Source organism: Drosophila montana, unplaced genomic scaffold (genome assembly GCF_035044405.1).
Source record: "Drosophila montana isolate Dmon_TW-CO22-7 unplaced genomic scaffold, ASM3504440v1 contig_3733_1, whole genome shotgun sequence".
Lineage (NCBI taxonomy): Eukaryota > Metazoa > Arthropoda > Insecta > Diptera > Drosophilidae > Drosophila > Drosophila montana.
The window spans coordinates 10625122-10639729 of record NW_026998620.1 but is presented as its reverse complement, the minus strand read 5'-3'; the positions used below and the strand labels follow the sequence as shown (position 1 = coordinate 10639729).

The 14608-nt window shown below is 42.8% G+C and overlaps 1 protein-coding gene across 5 annotated transcripts in view; it reads left to right on the top strand.

Annotated features, from left to right (window-relative positions):
- Nucleotides 1-14608, top strand: part of LOC135435944 (band 4.1-like protein 4A) — a 62874-nt gene that overhangs the window by 34107 nt on the left and 14159 nt on the right. For all 5 annotated transcript variants that reach the window (XM_064693232.1, XM_064693231.1, XM_064693230.1 and 2 more), the window contains exons 3-9: nucleotides 6532-6636; nucleotides 7179-7303; nucleotides 9287-9384; nucleotides 9446-9654; nucleotides 10584-10736; nucleotides 11851-12023; nucleotides 13202-13456. In XM_064693232.1, the coding sequence (XP_064549302.1) occupies nucleotides 6532-6636; nucleotides 7179-7303; nucleotides 9287-9384; nucleotides 9446-9654; nucleotides 10584-10736; nucleotides 11851-12023; nucleotides 13202-13456 (1118 nt within the window). The remainder of the gene's footprint in view (nucleotides 1-6531; nucleotides 6637-7178; nucleotides 7304-9286; nucleotides 9385-9445; nucleotides 9655-10583; nucleotides 10737-11850; nucleotides 12024-13201; nucleotides 13457-14608) is intronic.

The window sequence follows — 14608 nt, the reverse complement described above, 5'->3', positions numbered from 1 at the left end:
CCTGTCAACTGATATTGAAAAAGGGTAGAAATCGCAAAAAAGGTAAAAACAGTTTGATATAAGAACGAATTTTAAATTCCCTTAATTTTTTATACCTAACACCTTCTACCAAACCTGTAATTTTGATCGATTATGATATCGAAAAGCTTCCTGCAAGTTCCATCAATAGACTTGATTTGTTAGTAAAATAAATGCCTCAAAAGAGACTCGTTTATTATAGTCGGCCATATACCCTTTTTGGCAAGTGTATAAAAAGGGTGCAATTAATAAAAAGGTTGAGCCCGAAAGTTGAACCTTTTTACCTTTTGGCAAAACTCAGCGCAGTATCTTTTGGGGTTTGGGAGTAATTACTTTATCTGTTGCTAAAGTTGCGCTTTGGTTGCTAATAGGATTATCTAACAGACAAAATAAAAAAGTAAAATACAGAACTGGCTGGCTAAAAAGCCTCGGCATGAATTTTGTGGCAGTCGCTGGGGTTTTTTGCAGCTGTCAGAACCATAACTCAGTGTCATGTCGGTTTGTTGGTTACGAGTCTTTGTATTTGAATACATATAGTACGTAGTCAGATACGAGTATCTGCGTGGCTGGCCGCAAAGCCTCCAGACAAGACAAAAAGCAATTGTTCGATGGGGGCCGTGGCCGGCAACAGAATCGAAATAGATTTGCAAACAATTTGCAACAATTCAATCAAAAAACTTTAAACGCAAATACAGAGAAATACGACGGATAGAAAGACAAACAGCCAGCTTGAAGGAGCAGAAGCAGCAGCGGGGACAGCAGCGGGGGCACATGACGGCCATCAGATAACTCACTCACTTGGTGGTCTGATCGGGTCGGGTTTGAGCTGTGCTAAGCTGTGCTGTGTATGGTCTGGTCTCCAGCATGGACTGGACCAGACGAGACCAATAAAGACCACTTCTAGACTTTTTGCGCCCTATGTCTCTGTCGGTATCTCTGTGTGCCGTTTGTTTATCCAAGCGTTTGAATGGCGCACAAGCCAACAAGTAAAACGCCAAAGAAATTCAAGGTGAGTCCGCGCCATGGACCCATGTTTTTTTTCTTCTCTCTATTCTTCTTTTGATGTGCGAGGATAAGCGCAAAATATTTGCCAACCAGCCAGCGAGTCAAACAATGATATCCAACATTTCTGCTGTCTGCTGCGTCTCTGCACTCGCAACGTTTTGCGTGTGGAAAATGCAAGTGATGCAGGTGAGATGCCGCCAGTCGAGGCGTTGACGGCGTCTCGACAGCAGCGGAAGTTGTAGCTCTTGCTTTCCATGCCGGAAAGCAGCCGACAAGTTGAACAGTTGTACAGTTGCATGTGCAATATTTCACAGAACAAACAGCAAACGGGCTGGCCAGACACAAAGATACATAGGTAGCTCTGCACACACAGATACACACACACATGTGCACATTGATTGCCCGAACCACAAATGAGCTGAGGCTGTGGCAGCTTTCTCAGTGCCAAAGCCAAAAAGATGCGCAAAATGTCAACGGGGCCAACGAACAGCAACCGACGACCGACAACTGACAACCAACAACTGACAACCAACAACTGACATAGCCTAGAAAGCAAAAAGTGCCGCTAGAGAATGGACGAATGAGTGTGCTCTTAACTCATATTGCATTCGTATGGCATATGTGTGTACTATTGCAAGCTGAACTGATGCTAAGGCCATCCGCATGCTGCATTGTCAGGCAATGTGCCTGGCGTGGCATGCGAAGTAAAACTCCCGTAAGCAGACAGCAAGCCTCTAAGATCTGAAAGCGTAAAAAATAACTAGAAGGCAAATGGGAAACTGAAACTTAGTTGCCCTTGAAAAAAAGTTGAAAAAATAGTATTTAGCAAGCGCAGATAGTTAGTGAAGGAGAGGCCAGGTAAAAATATGTTTCTTTAAAATATTGTCCAAGAATTATTTGCAAATTGGCAACACCGCCTATCTAAATTATAATCAATTATTTATTAGCTGCACAAACTGCCTGGTAAATTTGAAAAGCTTAATTGGAAAACAACAATAAACTCGAGCTAAGATTGCAGGAATTGCCAACTTTAACAGGAATATAAGCTAACTTGTCTTGTCTACACTCTAATGGAATAAGAAAAAAGTATTTCGAATGCATTGCAAGGTGGCAACACTGCATTTCTAATTTCTAATCAAATATTTATCAGCCGGACAAATTTCAAATAGTAAACTATCACGAGAAAAATAAAAGCAAAGATAGCTTTTAAGAGATTTGCAACAATAAGAATAAATAAAAAAAGAATATTAGACACATGATGTTACCAAGTAGACGACTGCGCATGAGTTGCCCCATTTCAATAAGAGTATGCAAAATGTTGAGGCATCTCTCGACAGCGGGAACAAACCGACAAACAGTAAGCCGAGACGAACCTTGACTGAGCTGCAGGAATTACGCAAATCTCGTTTGTTGAATGTGTTTTCAGTTAGGTGAAGATGCGCCAGCATCAACGTTTCAGCCTCGATTGGTATGTGCCGTGGGGCAAGGCGGGGCGTGGCGGTGCCCGGAGCCGAGGCGGCATGGACATAAATCTGTTTTAAGCATTTTGGCTCCGGCTTGTTTTGTGCATAACGTTGACGATGTCGACGACTGCGACACGATGTAGCTGCCATTGGTCTTCCTCTTCCTCTTCTCTCTTCTACTTGTCGCCGTTTTGTCTCTGACATTGCAAGCGACTGCGTTGCTTTTTTTATATTTTCATTTTTGCTTTTGCTTTGGCTTTGTTTGCTCGCAGCAGCTTAAAACTCATAATGCCGTTATAAACACAAACGAATGTGTGTGTGTGTGTGTCGTTGTCAAAGGTCAGCGCACGTTTAAGCCAAGCAGCGCAATTAAACGCACAATGCATTTGGGGAAGACTGCGAAAGCGGCTAAAGATACAAACACACAGATGCAGCTACATGGATTCAGATACAGCTACATTTTCAGAGCTCAGATTTCAGCTTAATATTAGAGCTGTAACGAGCTATTTTTTTTTTTTTTTGGTATGGATTCGAGCTGTCAGACCGAAGCAAATAAGCTGCAGCGAATGGCAAATTGTGCACAAAGTTGCGCTGGATGAAAATCCGCGGCTGCACATGGAGAACGTAAACTATGTGTTAATTATGTTAAATTCAAAGATGTTGCACTTCAGTGCCCAGATTGAAATTCATATTGTGATTCAGTTTTTCACGCAATTCCGTAGTCGTGGAAAAGTGGGTTAGTCACGTAGCCAAAGTTTTTGCGGCAATGGCGTTGATTAAGTTACCCAAAAGACGCTGCTGGGATTTAGGCGGGTTGGTTGGAGGAGTTGCAGAAAGTGTCGCCTCCGTTGCCTTCAGATAGCAGGCAGCACGAATCGAGTGGTGTGTGGCAAATTCGAGACACACACGTGCATGTGGTGTATTTTCTTGTTTTCCACTTGCCGCTCACTAATTAAGTTGCATGGCAAAAGTTCTTTGCCGACAGCTGACAAGAAAAGTGCTTGGTAAAAATACAGACAACTTCAGTATGTGGGGCATTTGGAGTGGTCGTTCAATGTGAACCACTGGAGATGAGTGGGTGTGGCTAAAAATGTAAGCTCATTAAGTGGGTTTTCCTGCTGGCTATGGCAATGGCGTTGAATTTGCCATCAGTCGCAAACAGCTACTCCAGAAACATCAAAGTAAGCATAATTTGATTAAGACATTTAAGCCAAAGACCTAATCATCATTAGCATCAACATAATCATCGCCCTGGCTGATGGCTCATCTAAAAATCACCACTCTTGGCAGCCTTTGATGCCCCAGACTTGTATACATCATTGATTCTCAGCAAGGCGAACGTAATTTATTGAACCCGGCAACCAAGTGACTTACGGGCCAGAACCAATAACCAGAGACAAGGGTGGGCTCCGCCCTGCCTGGCAGCCTTTCTGCCTGCCAGACAGCTTGGCCAAACATTTTGGGACCTAAATGCACAAGTTTTTCCGGACTTGCGCCGAGTTTGTGATTAATTGCTAGCCATTGCGGCCTTTACATGTTACGTTGATTTTAAGCCATAAGTTTGTTAAAGGCTTTTAGGCATGCATGAAGCGTAGTTCATTAGGATCGGAGCGAATGGTCTATATTAGTTTCAAGTTGGTTTTTGGTATTGATGGGCCTTAAAGGATGGTTAAGGGACTCAAAGTTTGCTATAAAAACATTTGGACTGTAAGGTATATATACACTGAGTGTATTAAAAATTACTTTAGGGATTTCATTTCGTTCCTAAAATGTAGAGGTCTCTAGAAGTACGGTAGACATTAGAAGCCTGGGAGTCGAGTGACATCAAGTCTACACTCTCCTCCTCTCTCTCTCTGAAGTATATTAAAAAATTTTAGGCAAAACATCTAAGATGTACAAAGAAGATACAAAATTCAATTCAATTATATATTGATCCATACAAAATCACTTTATCATGATTTGGAAATGAACTTACATGGTTTTATGAAATTTAAATGATTAATTTATTGCACACAAAATATAAGCCACATTCTCCTTAAGAGTTTATATTGTGTATACTCATAAATATCATAAATACTAAAATGGGATTTCAAAACGAAGTCTTAAGCTAGAGGCAAGTGCTCGAGCTTACGTTAAGCAAACAGCATATTAAATTTAAATCGTTGCTGACGTACACATTAGCTCATAAAGCATTTTTATTTTAAAAGGTGGCAAGCTATTACAAGAGATTACATTGGTATATTAAGTATTCTATTTACGAGAAAGAGTTGGCAACTTTTCGTAGCTATGGAAACTCACTTTCCAAGTAAATGGCAGCCAACCATTTCACGAACACTCATGAAGCTTATGCATTTTTAAAATGCACTTTTCTACTTATGTCCTTACGTAAAAGCACTGACAACAATGCAGCAACAGGCAGCAGAAGGCAGGCAACGGGCGACAGCAGTTGCAAGTTGCAAGTTGAAAGCAAGAACAAGGACATGTCTCGCTGCTGTTGTAGTTGAACATTTTACGAGTCATTGTTTAATGTGCTCGCCTGTGCAATGTCCTGTCTTACACGTACTCTCGTATCTCTAATGCAATTTTACAGGACATGCCATTATGAGATTAGCAGCTGTCATTGTCAATGTGTCATCTGTGTGCTTCGGTTATCCTCGTTATGGCCGTCATTCATTTGACAATTAGTTTCTGAGTATTATCAACAAAATGTATATGGTTTATGGCAACAATGGGATTTTATACAAGAGGTCAACTACTGCTTGGGCTTTAAAATTGCTGGGCGTGCTGTCATATACAGATTATCGCCAAGCAAGCGTATTTTCTTGGGCTCTCAATTCCCAAATGACAGCTTACAATCGTATTCAGCAGTTCATTTTTGTGTAGCCTCAGATCTGTTGAGTTTGCTTGTCCTTTTGCTGGTCAGCAAAAGGTTTAACATAAATTCAAAGGGCGCTGCCAATGGTAGACACGGCTTCGGCTTGTTCACACTTGGCAGCCATTAAGTTTATGACGCAACAACAATAAAACATTCCCAACACAAAAAGGATGCATGCAGGATGCGAGCATCTCACTGGCCACCAGGGGATGTTTGGTGAAGCCAAAAATACTATAAATAAAACATGGCAGCGGTCGACATACCTAGCCCGCCCCACGCCCCGCCTACCGCATACAGGCAAAACAAAAAATCGCAGCAAAAAAATGTAGCTGCCCCAGAAGTCAGAGAGGGACCTGATGGAGATCTGGAGTGCCCTGGTAGTGTCTGGTCAGCGCCAAAAATCAAGCATGCTGAGCGCCAGCTGCGGCAGACAATGAAGAAGCAGCCATGTGGCATGTGGAATGCGTGTGTCTGTGTGGCATTTTGTGGTTAACAATGGTGCGCCTCCTGGCCCATAGTTTGGCTGCTTTGCGGTTGCAGCTGTGCCCGAACGAATGGGCCCGAACGCCCTTAGGGAATCAACTCAATTTATTATTGGCGCCAGTCGAAAGCCAAAAACAAAAATTGGCTTTTTAAAGCGTTTGCTGCCCGCACACGAATTAAATTAAATCAACAACAACAACAACAAAAAATGTTTCGATGGCCAACAACTGTTGAAAGGAAGGGGGCGCAGTCTGGGCCGCTGTCTGGGCCAAGGCGTGGCATTTAGCGCACATTTTTTTATCAACAAAAAATAAAGGCGCAATTTTCCAATTGAATAATTGTCGCCGGCAAGTTTTCACTTTTGTTGGCCGGACGCAGCCAAGCAGGAAGATAGCAGCAAGGGCAGAACGGAACAGCAGGACGCAGAACGACAGGACGAAGGCAACTGGGCAATGGCTGTGGCCATTCAATGGCTCAACAGTTTGTCAGTGTTTCAGTGTTTCAAGGTTTTGAGTGCTTGCTTTGCCATTGAATAGATATTGCCAGCGCCTTGCCTGGCCAACGTTTTCTTTGCTCCATCTCTCTCTCTTTCTCTATCACTCTCTCTCCCTTTTGCTATCAGCGGCTTCTCTTTATCTCTATGCTGCAACACAGCCTTTTAACAACGATTTTCTTGTCTATTTTCAGGATGATTTGCCGGGCCAAGCGCTGCTGGATGTCGTTTTTGCCAGGCTCAATTTAATCGAGACTTCATACTTTGGCATACGCTATATAGACGATGAGAATCAAACGGTAAGTGGCGGCAGGGTTGGCGTCCTGGGCACAGGATATGGCAACTGACTGGCGTATCCTGCTCCTCCTGTGCCATTGCCGTTCCTGTTGCTGTGCAAACATATTGGTTTTTGAAATTCATTTTCGTTTTCATTGAAATTCATTGAGGCGCATTGAGGGGCGTCAAGAAAGGAAAACAAAAAGTCGAGCTCGGCCAAACTCTTTGAGCCTTTGACGCAGCCGGCGAGACGCCCACGCCTGCAGGCCAAATTATATAATTTCGCTTTCAGACAGGCCAGCCGGCAAGGGGCGCGCGTCGCCTTGGCCTTTCATTGAAATTCACTTTTATGCCACTTGCCACACGCACATTAGTGCCTGCGTGTGCTCCGTGTGCGCCTGCTTTTATGTGAGTCCATAAAAACGGCCACATGGGCTCACCTGTCAACGCCAACAAGCTGGCGCACACACTTATACGTCGTGTGTGTGTGTGTGTGTGTGTGTGTTCGCCATTTTATCATTTTGAAATTTATTTTTCTATTTCCTTTCTTTGGGCCGTTTTACAGCACTGGCTGGATCCAGCGTCACGCATCTCTCGCCAACTGAAACCCAAATCGGATCCATATGATTTGTATTTCGGTGTCAAATTCTATGCCGCCGATCCATGCAAGTTGCTCGAGGAAATTACGAGGTAAGATTAATCATCATATTAAACAAATTAAACTCAAAGTGCATTAATTTTGTTGTTTTTAATTGAACTTCATAAAATGCATTAAGTGAATTACTCAGCTCGGTTTCATTTTTCGCATTATTTAAGACTTTAACAATTAAATTTTTCGCATTTTATTAAACGAATTCAATTTATTAATTGCCACACACTCACAATTCAATAACCAACAAATTAAACGAGTTGACGGCCAGAGGACCCTCTACAGAGGGCAGACAACTAATGGATGGTGAAATAATGTTTTTAATGCATTTATGCACAGTATGCATATCAAGCAAAATAAATTGGAAAGAATGCTTAATACCACAATGATATGCTAGGATATACCCTCCACTACATTAGTAGATAATTTAAATATTTAAGTAATTTTCTATACAAATAATAGGTTCTGGCAAAGGTTTTGGAATTATTACTTACTCATGTTGAGCTTTTGGAGATACAGATATGGTATATTATAGACCTATCATTAATAAGGCATATTATAATAAATCCAAGCATAGATAACTCTTGACAGATCAAGGATATATGCATATAGCGCATACATTCTTCAGTGGCAAATATATGTAGTCCTGTCTGTTGCATATATGTACAAACAATTTGTATACCCTATTCGAGGCCTTTTATATCAAGAGGGTATAAAAATGGCAATCGTCACGGTGCGGGAAATTGCGAAAGCTCCAAAGGATAATTGGGCTGGCAGCCAGTATGGTCTACAGCACTCTTATGTGTCGTGCTTTAGCTATGCAGTTAGCTGCATTCATCAAGCATTTGGTGTGTGCAAATATTTGCGCTTAATACGACGACACGTAGCCGCCATAATCGTCACCAAGTGCGGGTGGCGACTGGACGCCAGGGAGACTGTTTGAGTGCAATAAGAGTTGGGGCAGCGGGTGGGGCGGAAATGTTGCGGATGCCAATCGCTGGCCAAACATCATCAAAACTCGCGCGGGCGGACTGCCAACGGCTGCGCTAATATTGGCGCATATAAATCCAGTGAAATGCAGTTAAATGCACTGAAATGAAATGCACTTATAACGCAGCAGCAGTTGGCTATATCGCTGAATATTACTGAAGTGCAGAGAGAGAGACCATTTTGTTATTTTAGCTATACAAAGTCTGCGGCACACAATAAACGGCAATTGACTTTGACGGCATGTTGCATGTGGCACATTGTGCTTCAAGTGCCACCGATATGCTTTAGGATAAAGGATACTTAAAATGAGTTTGTTCACAATATTGATACATATGATATAATGCAGCAAAGCACAGGATTGATAGATATCAGAATGGATTACTTACTAAGTAAACAACCCATCAACTCCAACTTGCTGCAAATATGTTGTGGAAATATGTGACAACCTCTTCAATGTTGTTGTCCTTGTTACAATAGCTGCAGTGGGGCATATTAAGGTTCTCATAAGGTATGTGACAGATAGAAGAATGGAGATTTGTCCAGCAATAGTTACTTCTATCATAGTTATAATTATTTCGATCAAGCCATAGTGGTCTGTCTGTCTCTTTTTAAAAAATATACTATCTAAACTAGAAATATTTCAAATCTATAAAAAGTTGTATTATGCTATTTCAAATCCTTTTATTTATGTAAACCAAAATGTATAACATTCAGTTCATATTCCATTTCCTTTTATGTATGTAAACCAAAGTGTATAAAATTCTGTTTGGATACTTCTGCCTTTAGCAGGGTATTGCCTAGTCGAACACTCTGGCTTGTTGTTTATTTGTTAAATGATTTTGTCGGCCAAAGCAAACAGTTTGTTTGGGAGTTGCGTTTTGTGTGTGTTTAGGCCAAACATCAAAGTCGTATCCAAATAATTTTATGCGGCGAATTGTTTACGAACTTGTTAGCTGCCTCCACAGATCGTTGCTGCTGTTACTGTGCTCATGGAGACAAATAATTAAATTTGTTCACTTTTATTTATTTGACAGATATCAACTTTTTTTGCAAGTCAAACAGGATGTGCTACAGGGCCGTCTGCCCGTGGCCTTTGAGCTGGCCGCCGAGCTGGGCGCCTTTGTGGTGCAATGTAAGTAAAACCAGAGTCAAACTGCAGGCGTTAGCTAAAAGTGAATCTTTCATCTCTTCAGCCGAATTGGGTGACTATGATCAGCGACGCCATTCAAAGGGCTACGTCTCGGAGTTTCGCCTGCTGCCCAACCAGAGCAGCGAGCTGGAAACCCGCGTTTCGGAGCTGCATCAACAGCTGAAGGGCATGTCGCCATCCAGCGCGGAGCTGAACTATTTGGACAAAGTCAAATGGCATGACATGTATGGCGTTGACTTGCATCCCGTGCTGGTAAGAACACATATGTTGTGCCCATTCCGCCCTTCATCCCCTTTTAGAACCAAACAGCAACCACAGCATGGAGCTTGGTTCACTGCCTCGGCTGCCCTGCAAGCAGCCAGCCATAAAAGGGGTCAGGGCGAATGCAAAGTTTAATTTCATTTCATGGCAAATATTATAAATCATTTGCTCACACACATTTCTGGGGACCAACGCAATGATTACCCCACGCCCCCACAACCCCATGGTAGACACGGCTGGTCTGTCTCCAGTCCAGACTAACCCGATATCCACCACCCCCCTCAATCCGTCCGTCCGTCGTTTCGTATGTCGTAGCCGCTTTTGTGCTGCGTAAGTTGGCACTTCATTTGCATTTTTTATTGCCCTTTACTTTGATATCAAACCTCAATAAATCACCAGCTGTGTTTGTATACGCACCATGAATGTGTGTATGTGTGGGGGGGTGTGTGTGAGAGCGGGGAATGGGGCAACGCTGTAAACCCTTGTACTCCACATGCCTGTGGTATGTGTGTTCCCGTCTACTTCTGTTTGTTTATAGACACAAATCATTGACTATCGCGGCGCCAGTTGCCAGCCAAGACTGCTCGCCTCTCCGTTCAGTCCTGTTTGCGGCGCCTTGCGCTCCCTTAGCTTTTTAATTTAATTAACAGCTAAAATTACATTTATTTTCTTTTTTTGTGTTTTTTGCTTTATGTGCAGGGCGGGCCGAGTGGGTTAACACGGACGGGCCATAAGGCGTCGCACAACTGCTAATAGGCCAGGCTGGCCAAAACTTTTCTCTCTTGTTAACACATTTTTTGGCAATAGCCAAAAACTTTGAGCTTAAACAAAGGCTCTCCTTTGTTCCCCAAAAAGTCTCTAACTCTCACTTCAGCTCGAACTTAGCTCATTCTCGATTCTATTTTCTTTTTGTTTTCCAGGGCGAAGACAGTGTCGAGTACTTTCTGGGCCTGACGCCTAGCGGGATTGTCGTGCTGCGCAACAAGACGACGGTGGCTCATTACTATTGGCCGCGCATTGCCAAAGTTTATTATAAAGGACGCTATTTTATGCTCAGGATAAGCGATAAAAATGTAAATTTACGAAAGACGACGACGACGACGACGAAGAAGGCGACAACGAAGTATTTGCTCCTAACCATAAATATTTCGCTGTCGAGTGCTTCTTACAATTTGCTGTTCGTTTTCTATTGTTCGCTTCAAGTTTTTAATGTTCCTTGTAGAAAGGGTATCATCTGACATTTTGTTCGACCTAAAGTTTGTCGGGGCATCTCTCGAAAGTGTTACTTTTCAGAAGACAGTGAGGTTGAATTCTCACAGAGCTTAAGCTTGTGATTTTATATAAAGATCGCAAAAAGAAAGGCTTCAAATGTAGTTGTAGAATTGAACTTTAATGCCAGTAACTAAATACTTCTTGCAGTAAGAAAAGATTTTATAGTATATTTTATTTAATTTCAATAAGATTAATAGCCAACAATGTTAAATGTTCACCGGCAAGAATTTAGATATTCAAATACTTGGTACATATTCAAGATGTGCTCTTATTAAATATATTTTTTATTCTCTAAATATTAAGTTTATGAAAAGTATTGGAATATTCTGTTTAAAATAAGTATTTTTTTGCCTCGCAGTGTATTCAAGTTTCAGTGCAGGAAAAACATTGTCTTTTTACAAGCATTTCGCAGTGTTGCCATTTTTTTTCGTTGTGTGACAACTTTTTGGCTGTCAACGTCCTCAAGTGGCAGAAGCTGAAGCACTCGTTAGACAACAAGTAGCTGGTAGCTGGTTGCTGATAGCAGATAGCTCTTGCTCTCAGCTCCTTGGCAGTTTTTCTAACTTGAACACTTTTTGGTGCTAACGCTTTGATAATCAAAAAACTTTTCCGCAGTTGACGCACACAAAAGCGAAACTTTACCATTTTCCATCTCTTTTTTGTCGGTGATATTTTTTGGCCAAGAATTCACACTTTACATTGGCAAGAGGAAAGTTTGCCGCGGCCCAGAATTCAGCCGGGCATTCATTCACTCAATTTGCCTTTACTTGGCAACTGCATCTTTTGTCGGTACACGTCTTCGTCTCCGCCCTCGTCATCGTCCTCGTCATCGTCCTCGTCATCGTCGTAGTCATCGTCGTGACTTGACTTAGTGCTTATCACACTTGCGCTGTTCTATCCTTGCCTTCTTCACAGAATGAGCTCAGCACTTATGGCTTCGAAACTCCACGCAAATCGGCGTGCAAACATTTGTGGAGATGCTGCGTGGAGCATCATGCGTTCTTTAGACAGGTGCGCGTTGCGCCGTTGCCCAATTCCCAGTCACACGCAGCGGATTTGTTTCAACTGGGCTCCCGCTTCAGACACAGGTGAGTACGAGTACCTCCCCACAGCTGGCACCAGCTCCAAGAGGTGCTTCAAGTGTGCAGCCAAATCTGCCGGAAGTATAACCACATTCGAGTGGGTGATGGCTGTGTTTGTGTGCGAATGCTTTTTGGCATTGAAATAATGTTATTAAACGCAGGCTGGAGCCATAACCAAGATGCACAGCTTGTGCGCTTTTGTCCAATTTATTAGCCAATTTGCAGCGTTCCAAAAAGTGCAGCCAATTAAAATGTAACCAAGCACTCCAAATCCTATTGCGAATGGGCAGCTCGTGTGATTAGATCATTAAAGGCAAGCACAATTCAGTGCTGGGCTAAATAAACTAGTTCACCAATGGAATGAACTACACCCTTACCGGATTTGTTAAGAATTCGGGTTCATGTAGTTCATTTGAACTGGTTCAGCAGAAGTCGTGGCATCTCTAATACAGGCAACCACATGGCTGCACACACATAGATCAAGTTTACACCAACTCGACTGCCCAGCTAATTGGAAGTCCAATAAAAATGTCGGATCTGCAGGCAGTCCGACAAACTCAAGTCGAGCGCAAAGCCCACTAATGACTTTCTGTGAAATGCCTCCAAGCTTTAGCCGGAGCTGGAGTCGGTGTCGGAGCCAAAGCCGAAGCCGAAGCCAGAAACTCAGCCTGAGCCGCCGGCAAATGCAAGGCAATTGTGCATGACGAATGTGGCAGGGACTTAGGTCTGGCCCCCGTTTTGACCATGTCCAGGTTCATGTTTATGACAGCCATTTGCGGTGACTGCGGCTGGGTCATTTGCTGGGCGAAACTTTCTTGCACTTGGCCGCTACGAACTTGGTCCAAATCGAGTTCACGTGGCTAAGCGTTACACAGCGAAACTATTTGCCCGCCAGGGTGGTTGGCCAAAAGTTTTGGGGCGCCGGCTCTGGCGCACTTTTTACGAGCGCTCGGCAGGCTCGTCAGGCTCGACCAGCGTTTTTAATTTGTGAAACAAACGAAAGTTTTTTACAACCTTTTTATGGTTCACTGTTCATTATTACCAACCATGAGCATCTTGTACTATTATTGTTTTTATTTTTCTGTTGCTTATTTTTGTTAATATTTTCTGGACGCCTTCATGCCTACTTTTATGTTGCCCAACAATCGCATGTCTGACCCAACCCAACCAACCCACAACCAAAGTCGTACGGACAAGCAAATGGAGAAGGATGCACTTGCCGCCGGACGCGCGCCGCCCGCCTTTACGCGCGTACCCTCCAAGCGCCAGCCCCGACGCGTGATTGATGACTTTTTTAACAGCAACGGCGGAGGTGGAGTTGGAGGCGGCGGCGGCGGCGTCGGCGTCAGCGTCGGCAACATCCTCATTGGCAACCGCCCTCTGCCGCAGCCGTTGCCGCTGCAGAGCTTGGCCAACAGCAATGCGAACGCCAACGCCAAGTGAGTACTCCAAATATCCATCATTTGTTTTCATTTCATGCACAAAAGTTTTGATTTACCCAACGTCAGTTCTCTATTTGTCGGTATGTATATATGCATATATATTTTTTATACACTTCCTTTGGCGCAGTGGTCCTTTTTTGGAAAAAGTCTTTTTTCGGTCATAATTTTGTAGAGCCGCGCCGGCCGGAAGTGCTCTCATGTTGCTCGCTGCAGCATCTTCCTTTGATCTGTTTTTAATTTTCAGCATATCAGTTTTTTTTTTTGGGGCTTTCTCCATTTGGGTAGCTGTCTGCAGCAGCAGCCCCAAAATAAGCAACAGCTCCCTTAGGGGGAAATACATATGCAGTTTCCCATGTTGGCATAGTGAAACTGTCGCCCTCTCTCTCTGTCGCTCTCTCTTTATCTCTTTCTATTGTATCAGTTGATTTAAAAAAAAAATAGAGAGAAAACAATGCAGAAAACACTTCATCATGCCGCATGTGTGTGCGTGTGAGGAGTTGTGTTTGACAGGCCGCCGCCTTCGCATTGTTCTAGTGAATGTTATTGTTGCTGCGATGTCCTTATTCAAGTGCTCCTGTGGCATGTGTTTTTGTGCTGCCCTTTTTTCGATTTCGTGCTCAAAATCCATTTAGTTGCCATTTGATGGCAGTTACATTGTCTAGACGCAACATTTATTAAATGTTTTATGGTTCTGAACATCAAATTATATATGGACAAATAAAAATCGGCCATTAGAAAAGCGTTGGCGTTGGCACAAGCGGAAATGCTGCCAACATGTTGTATCAAGACGAGCGAGAGTTTAATGGAAATTGAGTCATACATCGAAAGATCGAAGATTTATAGGTGGGGAAGGCAAATTTTGGGAGTAGTAAACAGCAGCTTTCGATATGTGTTATTAACGTAAGGAATTTTATATAAAAAGTCAGCGATTACTAATCCTTACAAGGAGATTAAACTTGGTCACAACATCAAACATTGTACTTTTAATATTTACAGAGGTTGGGTTCTCATGATTCATTAATCTTAATTTCAATTATGAGAAATCAGCTTCGAGACTCATGAAAATAGGATAAATGGAAGAATTTTCTTACTAATTAAAAAAATATTTTCTGGAAAGGACCCCAGTTGTCTATCTCGAACATGAAATAG